The sequence below is a fragment of the Pteronotus mesoamericanus genome, unplaced genomic scaffold (assembly GCF_021234165.1).
Source record: "Pteronotus mesoamericanus isolate MK-2021 breed Mesoamerican mustached bat unplaced genomic scaffold, CSHL_Meso_final contig_164, whole genome shotgun sequence".
Lineage (NCBI taxonomy): Eukaryota > Metazoa > Chordata > Mammalia > Chiroptera > Mormoopidae > Pteronotus > Pteronotus mesoamericanus.
In genome coordinates, this window is record NW_026555065.1 from 23928252 (window position 1) to 23940884 (window position 12633).

General features: G+C 41.8%; 1 protein-coding gene across 3 annotated transcripts; it reads left to right on the plus strand.

Annotated features, from left to right (window-relative positions):
- The first annotated feature begins 1859 nt into the window (after positions 1-1859).
- Positions 1860-8760, plus strand: CCDC32 (coiled-coil domain containing 32). Of its 3 annotated transcripts, none has more exons than XM_054565581.1 (4): positions 1860-1902; positions 3398-3653; positions 5055-5211; positions 8074-8760. In XM_054565581.1, the coding sequence occupies exons 2-4, from the start codon at positions 3410-3412 to the stop codon at positions 8210-8212; spliced, it is 540 nt and encodes a 179-aa protein (XP_054421556.1). In that variant the 5' UTR covers positions 1860-1902; positions 3398-3409; the 3' UTR covers positions 8213-8760. The 3 variants fall into 3 exon arrangements, with proteins under 3 accessions (XP_054421556.1, XP_054421555.1, XP_054421554.1); XM_054565580.1 differs by lacking the exon at positions 1860-1902 and adding an exon at positions 1912-2114; XM_054565579.1 differs by lacking the exon at positions 1860-1902 and adding an exon at positions 1912-2099.
- Positions 8761-12633: the final 3873 nt, after the last annotated feature.

The window sequence follows — 12633 nt, forward strand, 5'->3', positions numbered from 1 at the left end:
AATTACTTCTACTGATGGGGTTTTTTTTTTAGGAGTAAACAGCCCTGGAAATTGGGGTTTTAGGGGTAAGAAGAATTGCATCTCAGCATATTGATAACTCCTAAAAGATATCAAAGGTCATCTCCTTTTTTTTTATAATTTTTAATTCTCACCTGAGGATATATTTATTGATTTTAGAGAAGAAGGGAAGAGAGAGAGAGAGAGAGGGAGAAACATTGATTGTTTGCCTCCCTGGTGCACCTCGAACAGGATCCGTGACCTGTAACCTAGGTCAGTGCAAGTGCCATATTTTGCTGTGTATCATGCACACTTTTTGCCCAAATTTTTGAGGGAAAAATAAGGATGTGTGTTATACGTGGGTAGTACTAATTCTGTATCTATAGAAATGTTTTTAATTCTTTTATTTATGTAGAGCTTGTGCATTACAAGTAACTCTAGAAAGCAGTAACAATATCCCTATGTTCAAAAATAAGTGCTAAAATTCCTTTGTAATACAAAAAACAGGTATCTGAATATAAATAAAATAAATAATTGAATTAAAATATTAAAACAAAAGATTTTTTTTCCTGAAAGTTTGAGCCAAACACGTGGGTGCGCATGATACATGGCAAAATATGGGTATTTACCCTAATGGAAATCAAACTCGAAACCTTTTGATCACTTTTGAATCACTTTTGATGTAGGGGAGGATGCTCCAACCAACTGAGCCACCTGGCCAGGGCAAAGGCCATCTCCTTTTAAAATGCACTTCTGACACGCACCTCCCAAGACCACTCTCTCCTTTATATACTCTGGTCACACTTCTCTCATATCCTCTGTAACTATTTGCTGTTCTTTGTAAAGTCGTCTGCCCCATGGCGCACCCTGTTACACTAAGCTGTGAAGACCTCTGGGACTCATACCAAGTCTGTCTTGGATTCCTTCTTTTATTTATTTATTTATTTATTTATTTATTTAATTTTTTTTCCAGATACATTTGTCTCTGCCTACCCCCCACCACTTTCCCTTGCCCCCTCCCTCCTTCCCTCCCTCAGCTCTTCCCCCTTGGTTTTGTCCATGAGTCCTTGCTATAAGTTCCTTGATTTCCTTCCTTGGATTCCTTCTTAACATAACGCCTAGAACACAGCAGGGGCTTGGCCACTGTTGCCTAAAGGAATGAGGGAAAGCTTCATAACTTGAATGGGACATAGGTGTCCTGTAACCTGGGGAAGAAGAAGCCTCCTTCCCCATCAGAGCCGCAGAAGTACTCTAACTTGGGTAGCGAAAGGGTGAAATTTTCGGAGACAAACACTGGTCCAGAGAATTGCTGAGGAGGTGAATTTGCTCAAAGAAGCAAAGTCAAAGGCCTTAAAAACCGGGCTTCCTCATCCAAGCAGGAAATAGGTGGAGGGCACTGTCCCCACTACTGAAACACACAGAAATAAGTGGAATGGGCCCTTGCCAGGTAGTTCACTTGGTTAGAGCACCATCCCAAAATGCCAAGGGTGAGGGTTCGATCTCCAGGGAGGGCATATACGAAAAGCAACCAATGCATGCATAAATAAGTGGATCGACGAATCTATATTTCCCTCTCTCCCCCACTCCTTCTCTCTCTAAAAGTCAATAAATAAAATTTAAAAAAATAAAGAAATAAGTTTAATCAATCTAGCTCCAGGGGAATGTAGATACCCAGGGTACTTGGCTCCACGGTTTCCCGGCAACAACAGGCCCGCCCACCCGCTCTTGGCACTCAGTTCCTCACTTCCTTATCCACTCGACCTATGGAGGCACAGAATATCGCCAGATTGGCCGGTGATTGGAGGACTCCCGGGATCCGTCACTCGGAGACTCCGCCCACCCATTTCTTCCCGGCTGAGAGACAGCTGAGCTGAGGGTTTGCGGGCAGCTCCGCGGGCTGTTGCGGTAGGTGAGGAGTGGCGGGGGCCCCAGCATATCCTCGCTTCGGGCCGCATCCTGGAATACCACAGAGAGACCTCGGACTCTGATTCATTCCTCCCAGCGAGTCCTTGAGGACAGAGTGCCTGAGGCCCCGGGTCTGGACACCAGAGTTCCTTGCGCTGTGGACTTCCTGCGGGGAAGGAGTACCCCCGGGCTCTGGCGTGAGCAAATTTTCGGTTCGGCTGTGTTTAAATGATTTGGGGGTGGAGTGGGGTTCGTTGTGGCCCCTGGCATCAGTTCATTCAGGGTCACCGTGACAGATCTGTCCCTTTTACTTCCGGGCCCTTGCGCTGGTTTGGGTTTTCCTGGAATTATTCAAACCTTACTGCAGGCAGCCTTCTTAATCTCAAAGGCCCACCGCCACCCCGTGAGAAGGTGTCAACCCATCCTGTAAGACTAGATCGTTATGAAAGCCCCTAGGCGCTGTGCTTAGCCCTTACCAGTTACCTCTGCTGGGGGTACTTTCAGTATATTCCCAATCAGGCAGAATGGTATTGGGTAAAAACATGGATATATTGGAGTGGCCCAGGTCTGGTTTCCCATCAAGGAGTTACCATATAGAAATAATGTACCATTGACAAGTTAATCTTCTGATCCTCAGATCCTACAGATTCTTCATCTGCCAAATGATGAAAATGCCTGTCTTACAGTGTCTCTATTAAAATAAGAAAACGAGGCATACAGGCCAGCTTCTACATGTAATGAGCACATGGGCCTTTGCATGTGACAGTGTTCTCTGAGAGGCACTTTTCACCAAGCAGCACTTTTATTATTCTTACGTGTATGGGACTGGGCAAGATTTTTAGTCTGTGCCCTATTGAAAGCAATTTAATTGGCTGAGGACTGAGTGGTTGAATTTTGGGGATTTTTTTGGGAAAAGTGCAGGATGATTGTTTTCATTGGTAATAGCATAGAAATACACACACATATGTGTGTTTTAAAACAAACAAGCATAGAATTTACCATTTTAACCATTTTTAGATGTATGATTCAGTGGCATTCACATTGTCCTGCAACCATCACCACAATCCATCTCTAGAACTTCCCAAACTGAAACTCTGTAGCATTAAACAATAACTCCCATTCCCCTACCCAAAAAGCTCCTGGCAACCACTTGCCCAGTTTTCTGTCTCTATGAGTTTGACTGCAGTAGGCACCTCACATAAGTGGAATCATTTGGTGTTTGTCCTTTAGTGTCTGGCTTGTAGAAATCTCATTTTTAAAGACAAACTTCATTATGAAAACAACTTGAATGCAGAGTCAGAAGAGGAACCCAATTACCTTTTTGTAATCTTTTTATCTGTAACCAGAAACCTAATTAATAGAAGACATTTTAACTTTTGTTAAGAGAAACTTCTTAAAAGTATATCACCTTCAATGGGTAAACATATCTGAATATTACATACTTATACTATATCCTTAAAGCCTGTCCTTGCTAACTTGAGCTTCTGTTTTTCAGTTTAAATTCCAAATGAAAATGTTTGAGAGCGTTGACTCTACAACCACAAAATCTGGCCCAGATCTTTGGGCTGAAATCTGTTCCTGTCTGCCAAATCCTGACCAAGAGGATGGTGCCAAAAATGCCTTCTCAGACTCCTTTTTGGATTCTTACCCTGCAGGCACGAGCCAGAGGGAGGCCCCAGACTTTGCTACTCAGCCAGCCATAAAACCTTGGGCTCCCTTGCAGGATTCAGAAGTGTATCTAGCATCTCTAGGTAAGTTAGATGGCTTTTTTTTTTTTAATCGTAAACTGATGGCTTTAAGGATGCTTGTTGAAATTTTTTTACATCAAACCTGGTTTTCTATTGTTTAAAATAATGGGTTTTTTTGTCCTCACCACATACATCTGTCAGATATAAGTCTAAGAGGTGTTTCAGGTTGGTTATGGCAAGGACCCCCTTTTTCTTGTATGTCCCTTAAAACAGTCTTTATCACTTCTTGCCTCTGTCTTATCTAAATTCTGCTTTATTTTTTGGCATTCTGTAGACTCTATTGCCTACTGTTGGTGGCTCATATATTCAAATAACTCTATAAAAGTATCAAACCTTTCGCTATCCTGAAAGAAAAGGTCATGGCCCCAGAGCTATGTGTAGGTTTCTGATGCTACAGTTTGTAAAACTATTATATTAAATAGATCGACTGTTGGAATGGGAGCATGTTGGCATAAAATTTATTCTGCTTCTTGTTAGCTATTTAATGTTTTAATATTTCCTGAACACATTTTCACTGTTCTGTCCTATAGCCTTTAGTGTAAGTGTTTAGAGAGACTCCAAAAACAGGAAAGATATTGAGATTGTCTCATACTAGGGGAAAGAGAAATATCAGTCTCTAGCAGCCATTGCCACACTTTAAAATTGTGGTATATTTTTATTATTACACATTCATGAGTAATATATCTGTTTAACAATTATACTTAAAATGCAAATAAGAGTAATAAACATCTATCATCTGGAAGCCATATGGATCACTCACAAAGGGATTACACGATGTTTGTTTTTATTAGACTCCAACATCCAGGCTACAAGTTGAGCGACTTTAAAAGTGTTGGGAGATTCCCTCTTTTTAACCAGGAATTTAATCACACGTAGAAATCTTAAAAGTCTTTTATTATTGAGTTCTTATCGAGTCAATTTTAGTGTCTAATGAGCCATTGGATCTCTCATCATTTTCTCTAATTCTCATGAGGTTTGGAAACCACTTCATATCATTGTAACAAAAAGAAAAACCATTTGCTCCTCAGAGGGACTATTTTCACAGAGTTGAAAAAAGATGATAGTATACACATGTCAAGCCAGGGAAAACAAGCATTCCTTAGAGAAATACCTGCTGGGTTCTGTGATTTCAAAGAAAACATACCATCAATTTATTTATGAGAACCTATGGCTTTTCCCTTTTCTGGGGTTAAACATTTATTTGACAAAATGTAGAGTGAAGACATTGTGCTGGAAAAAGAAAATGGTACATTTTCCTTTGTCTGTCCTCTGTAAAGAATAAGCTCTTCTGTAGGGAGTGTGGATGTACTCAGCGAGAGAATCTTTAAGTTGGCATTTGCATTTTAAATTTAGTTTCATTTCATATTCACTTTCCTTATTAAGCTCCATTTCTTCCCTCTTTAGAGAAGAAACTGAGAAGAATCAAAGGTTCAAATCAGGAAGTGACTTCTAAGGACATGCTTCGAACCCTGGCCCAAGCCAAGAAGGAATGCTGGGATCGGTTCCTCCAGGAAAAGTTAGCATCAGAGTTCTTCGTGGATGGACTCGATTCTGATGAGAGGTAACTGATTCCCAGTCCAGTTCCAGGCAACAGTCTATTTTTCTGTGGGCCCTTCTTTTTCACTAACAAATTCAGGGAGAGTGACACCTGAATCAAGGTATTATTTGATATCAACACCAGCTTTTCTGAGCTAAAATCATCCTTTGTCAATTTGCCCTGTTTGCTCTTAGTACAGCAGCAGATTTTTGAGAAAGAGCTTTTTGCCAAAAAGAAAATACTCCATCTACATCTTCATCGCAGATTGGATATAGTTGAGAATAAAACATTGCCTTCATTTTTTTAAATATTGATTTTAGATAGAGAAAGAGAGGGAAAGAGAAACATCAACTTGTTCTACTTATTTATGGATTCATTGTTTGATTCTTGTATGGACCGTGACCAGGGACTGAACCCCGCAACCTTGGCATAGCAGGACAATACTAACCAATTGAGCTATCTGGCCAGGGCCAGATATCTTTGAGTACAAGTACATAATGCACTTGAGAAAGTACAATAGCATTCAATCAACAGTTGGAACTGTCTTCTTACCTCTGAATCTCCATTGCCTCACAAAGTCATATTGTAGCCACTCAATTTTGTATAGACTAAATGAATGAATTTCTTAAGCATCTGCTGACTGAAGGCACTGTGCTTGGTGTCATGGGGCTGGGATGGGGTAGAGGAGACATGGAAAGAAGTTTAACACCCTCTTGTTTTGTCCTTGGAGCAAGTTGGGGAGAGATGACAAGTACATATAAAGACTTACAATATGAGGCAGCATAAGAGTGAGATGAGTAGAAGTGATAGAACACGCTTGGGAGTTAAGAGACTGTTGAGCTCCCTATGGGCTCTGGTGTTTGTGCCAGGGAAGGAGGCAGGACTTGAATGATACCTGCAGGTGGGCAAGATGTGGAGGGGGGGGAGGACACTCTGCCACAACACAAGGTAATGTCTGACACTGGGAAAATGGCTCTGCCACTTACTGGTTGTATGTTCCTGGGTAAGTAAACTGTATGTGCCTCAATTTTCTCCTCTCTAAAGCGGAGGAAACCTCATAAGGTTATGATGAGGGTTTAATGAATTACTATGTGTAAAGTGCTTAAAGAGTGCATATATATGGTAAGTACTGTTTAAATGTTAGCTATTATTAATATGCTTCTCCCTAACAAATTATCCAAAATAAAGAGCAGTGAGGGGAGTCAAAACCTGAATTTTAACAAAAGGTCTTAGGGGAGTATGACTTAACCTAATTTTACAACATATCATTAACATTGATTTTGAGAGTCCCATAGTGTGAGATGAAGATATTGCTGCTGAAATTGTGGACAATGTGTGAATAAAACTTCACGGTTACATTTTACTTTTTAATTTGCAAAGTACCTTCACTTACATTATCTTAAATACTTAATCAGCATTTTCCAAGATCCTTCAGAATTCAGTGTGGCATTGGAGCTCAGGGCAGCTACCCTCTTAGGGTTCAGAAAATGATACAAATTTTGCTCTTTTCTGTATTTAAAAGCTCAACCCAGTTGTGCTTTAAGCTGTCTCACACACAAAAAAACTTGAAGATGTACAGATTCCTGACTCACTCATAATTTGACAGTCTCTCTCCTTTTGAATATTTCCCTCCTCTCCAGTTCAAAGATGAACAGATAAAACTGTCTTCTGCCTAATTCTTAACTAGAAATTCGTTTTCTCTGAAATCAGATCTGCACCGAGGCTCGTTACCATTTCTGTGTATTTATTAATACCTAAAATAATGTGATTTTCCCTTCTCTATAGAAATAATTGAAATAATTCTATGAAAGGTGTGGTAGGTGAAAATTAAATTCCTGTGTAGCATCTGAGTCCCCGAACCCTGGGCACTTGCTCCCCGAGCCTGCACCTGCGGGAACACTTCTGTCACTGTTCAGAGCAAGCACCAGGAAACAGTAGGTATGCATTGGTTTTCAAGCTTCAAAATTTATGTTCTAAAAAGAGGCCATTTTATAGGGGAATTGTGCACTTCTTCCCCTATGTGAAGGCCAGGTAGGTGACCCTCTTTACGGTCTGCTTTTGGCAAGGGAGTGATGGGCTGAGAAATTCAACTGTGCCCAGCATAAATCCCCCACAACGTGAGTCCCCCACACACTGAGAGGTGTCTTAAATCTGCTGGTTATGGCTTAAGACTATGTGCTATTGAAGAACATAGAGTGAAGTTAACATTATTTCTGGTCATTTATATTTTACTGTGAATGTCTAATAGCTTTAGAGTAAGGATCCCGTGTACTTAAGGAAAGTGGGAGGGGAACACTTCTCCCCTCCCCACAGATTCAGACAATAAAAGGGCCATCCGGCATAGTGGCCCTTCCTTTTTTTAGGGAACATTGCCACTCAAATGTTTCCATGTTGGGGAGTTGCTAAAGGATAACTGAACAAACAAAATATTCGTGTTCAGTGCCACTAAACATCATTGTCTCAGACTGCCTCAGGTATGAGATTTCAAGGTGCTCAGGTTTCTGCCTCACTAATAATTTGGTATTTATTTGAATGTTTCCTCCCCTTGACAATTTCTCTCCTCTCCAGTTTTGAGGAAAAAAACATCAGGACTGAGGCATGGGCTCTACAGCTGTTCTCATCAAGCCTTCAGAGGCTCTGCATTTGAAGGGGCCTGATGCTGCTGATAGCCAAAATGCCCACCAGGGGGTACATTATGCCTGGGAGCTGCCAGGATGCACAGCTGCCAGAGGAGTATTGTTGTTCTTTCCACGTTAGCAGTGAAAAACAGTTGTAGGAAGAAATTGGTTGTGGGTGGGAAGGCAGTATTTGAGTGACCGAGATAATCATGAAGCAATTAATCATCGAAGTCTGATGCAGTCACCCTTTTCTCTTGCTCTTTCCTAGCACCTTGGAACATTTCAAGAGGTGGCTCCAGCCAGATAAAGTAGCCATCAGTACAGAGGAGGTCCAGTATCTGATTCCTCCAGAGTCACAGGTTGAGAAGCCAGTGTCTGAGGACGAGCCAGCGGCAGAGGAACAATAAATTACACATACTTTCACACACATGTGCTTGCGCTGAGCTGCTGTCTTGAGTCCAGAGGGAACAGTGGAGAGCTCAGCAGCAGCAGCGGCAAGGAGGAAACTTGGGAGGGAGAAAACCCAATCTTCCACTCAACAAGCACACAGCTGTGGGCCCCTGAGGACTTGCTTGGGGCTGCCATGTGTGGCTGTCTTTTACGAAGTGACTGACCCGGTGTGCCCTGGATCAAAATGTTGCTTTCCTGTATGTCTCACAGCTTGCTTGATTGAGGGCTGGTGCTGCAAGTGAAAAGTCTGCTAAGAATCTAGTGAAGGACCCAGGCATAAGTGTATTTGGAGAAACTGATGCCCTTGTGTATCATGTATACATTAAGTGAGCCATATTTTTCCTTGCCTCTTCTGGATTTCTGTGCCTGCGTCCCAAGCATTTCTGTGGTAACTTGTCAGGAGTGAGTGGGGCCAAGGAAAGTGAAGTCTGCCTCCTTAAACCCAAGCCCCATTTGGGGATTCGCTAACAAGTCCATAATAAATATGGGGACTTTCGGAAAAGAACCTGGGTTTTTCCTTTGTCTGATTTGTTTCTTGTGGGGAAAATGGACAAAAGAAGTATGAAAAGGTAGGTGTGAATATATTTTTAAAATTACATGTGGGATTTCTCCCCTAACTTCTTCTTGCACGTAAAAAGGGCTAAGTTCCAAATTAGATTTGCAAGAATGGTTTTGGTATTTGACGCCACTGCTTAAATAGTTCCCTGCTTGCTACTTGTAGCAGCTTTTTTGGCTCAGCCTGTGCTTCCCTCCTTGTTTATGGTGTTCTTGTTTAGTTTGTGTTGTCCATATAAAACTTTTCTCATCAGAACAGCTGTATGTGTGGTACAATTGACCTGATTCCTCCCAGAGAAATGCTCCCAGGCAGTGAGAAGGTAAAAACAAATGCATGCCAACGCAGGAAAGCTGCTAACTTCTGTCAGCCTCTTGTTTTTAACACGTGCCCTCTGATAAGACAAACCTTGGTGCTCTGAGGGTACATGTCTGAGGCCATGGCTCCATGGAGCTTCTTCCTGGGTAATAGCCCCTAGGCTAGTTCCTAGCCCCTAATGATGAGCAGCATGGCCATAAAAATCTTTACAGAACATTTTCTTCTTTCTTTTTTTTAATTGAACTTTATTGGGATGACATTGGGTCACAAATCCATACAGGTTTCAAGTGTACAACTCAACAAAACATCATCTGCACACATCACCCAAAACAAAGTCTCTTTCTGTCTCCATTTATTCCCCTTTTACCCACCTCCACCTACCACCAATCCCCTTCTCTCTGGCCATCACCACACTATTGTCTGTGTCTATGGGTTACACATATATGAGTCATATGTTCTTCAGCTAATTCAGTTCCTCCCTGTATGTCTCTGGCACGTTTTTAGCTACTACCCCAGCACTGGAGCTCAGAGCAACTGAGTCTGAGTAAGTCCATGTGCAGACTCTATAAGAGGAATTCCTGGGACACCAGAAGCCCTCCATCTCCCTCAGCCTCAATACCTGCAGGTTTTTACAGCCAGAAGAAATGGGGACTTCTCCTGGCACTGGAACCCTGGGCTGGAGGCAGGGGACTCTGGTGTGGGGCTAGCATCCCTCACTTTTCAGAGAAGACCACCTCAGCTGAGATATCCCCCTTGATTTTTATTTTCCACACATGGGTGTGGGACCAGCTTGTTCCACATCTCCACCCCTCCTACCAGTCTCATTGTAACTTCTTTAATTCCCTAGTGGTAGGACTTCAGCAAGATTTCAGGCAGTTCCGTATGATGGTGGTTTTGTGTTTTACTTTTTTAAATTTTTTCCCAAGGACGTGGTTATTGATTTTAGAGAGGGGGGAGGGAGGAAGAGAGAGAGGGAGATACACGTTGTGAGCGAGAAACATCAATCTGTTGCTTCCTATATGCACCCCAACTGGGGACTGGACCAAACCTGTAACATAGGCATGTGCCCTGAATGGTAAGCAAACTCGCCTTTCAGTTTATGGGACAATGCTTTGAACTACACCAGCCAGGGCTCTTTAGTTGTACTTTTGAAGTGGTTGTAGGAGGAGGCAAGTACTGCATTTACCTATACCTATACCACCATCTTGACTGGAAGTTCAAAAGACGAAGGTTTTTCTTCTCTCAGCATGATAAACAAAAATTATTCTTCCTTATATATTTTGGAGATTAAACCCTTGTCTGATGTGTCATTGGCAAATATGTTTTCCTATACAGTCAGTTCTCTTCCCATTTTGGGCAAGGGTTTAATCTCCAAAATATATAAAAGAATCCATATGACTCAGCACCAAGAAGATAAAAAATCCAATTAAAAAATGGGCAAAGGAATGGAATAGACACTTCTCCAAGGAGGACATACAGATGGCCCATATACATGAAAAAATATCAACATCACTAGCCATCAGAGAGATGCTAATTAAAACCACAATGAAATCACCTCATACCTGTCGGAATGGCTATCATTAATAAATCAACAAAGAACAAGTGCTGGTGAGGTTCTCGAGAAAACCCTAGTACACTGTTGGTGGGAATGCAGACTGGTGTAGCCCCTGTGGAAAACAGTATGGAATTTACTAAAAACAATAAAAATGGAACTGCCTTTTGACCCAATGATTCCACTGCTGGGATATATCCTAAGAATTCCAAAACACCAACTCAGAAGAAGTTATGCACCCCTACATTCGTAGCAGCACTATTTACAACAGCCAAGTGTTGGAAACAGCCTATGTGCCCATCAGTAGATGAGTGGATTAAAAAATTGTGGTACATTTACACAATTAAATACTATGCAGCAGAAAGAAAAAAAGGAACTGCTACTTTTTTGCACCAGCATGGCTGGAACTGGAGACTTATGTTAAGTGAAATAAACTAGTCAGTGAAAGACAAATACCATATGATCTCACTTATAAGAGGAATCTGAAGAACAAAATAAACTAACAAGCAAAGCAGAACCAGAGGCATGGAAACATGGAACAGACTGACATCCGCCAGAGAGGAGGGAAAAGTCAGGGGATGGTAGAAAGAAGGGGAAGGCACTAGTCAAAGAACATGTATCAGTGACCCAAGAACATGGATAGGACCCATGTGTGGAGATTGCGGGAACAGGGAGTGGGCTGGGTGGAGGAGGGGCAAAGGGGGAAAAATTGGGACAGCTGTAATAGAATAAACAAGAAAAAGAAAAAGAAAATAGAAATTATTCTTCCTCCATAACAACAATTTAAGAAAAAAAAAATGCAGTAAGGTCGCAAAACACTCTCTCAAAGAGTAGCTGATCATAAGACGGTTAGGGAATATTTCTGTAAGAGAAAATAGTGTTTCTATAATTCAGGCAAGATTTTAGCCTTGCCTTTTCTCTACTTTCTTTTCATTTTCTCTCTAAGAAACAAGAAATTTTCATATGAGGAAGTGGGGAGTTGATTTAGAGGAACCAAAAAGGAATCGTAGGACTGAAAGGCTTTTAGCCCCACATGAAAACCTGGGTGAGGTGTGAGAAGGTCCCAGATCTTTGCTTACCTTCTCGCTTAACTCTTCAACAGAGATAGGTTTCCACAGAAGGCAGTCCAAGAAGTTGTAATGGTTTCTTAATTGGTTTAGAGGTGACAACTTAAGTGATGGCTCTAAAATCGGGTAAAACTCTATTTACCAAAAACAAAGTTGATATTAGTTCCCAAATCTAATTTATTAATATAGATTTACCTTAGGCTATTTAAGCAGCACTAAATTTGAAACCAAGAGTCTTGGGTGCTATCTTTATCTGTCTTGTGGCTTACTGTGTGGTCATAAATAAGTCAAACGAACTCTCTGTGTTCCAATTCCTTTCAGAATTTGGACTAACCATAGGAAAAATAGTATTGGCCAAAGATACTGATCTGTTTCTTTTGACCCTTGAAACTCCCAAGAAACTCTAGTTAGGACTTGCTCAAATCAGTAAAATTTTTTAGTGTAGAGAGCCTTTCTTATCACCCCAAACTTTGTTTCTTCCCCATATCCTTAATGAACAGAATGTTAGAGCAAATGGATCAATATTTATTGCTAAACCTTAGAGCCGGGGAAGGACAATTACCCACAAGGGCAAAGCAGTAATAATTGGGTACATCCAGAGAGAGCTGGGTTGGAGCCAGGAAGATCAACTAAGGGACAGCCACTGTTCCTTTCCAGTGCATGCACTCATCGCCCAGGGCTTGGCGAGATCAGCACTGGAATGGCACAGGCTTGTATCCAGTACCTGCTCCAGAAATAGGCTCTAGTTATAGGCATAGCAACTAAACAAATTTCCTACCAGCTGTTGCCAAGGTGTGTCCCTCCCAGGCAGGCCTGGCCAGGAGGACTGTTGCTGGAGGAGGAAGACCGTCTGGAGCCACTCGCTGGCCTGCCTTGGAGTGAGTCCCC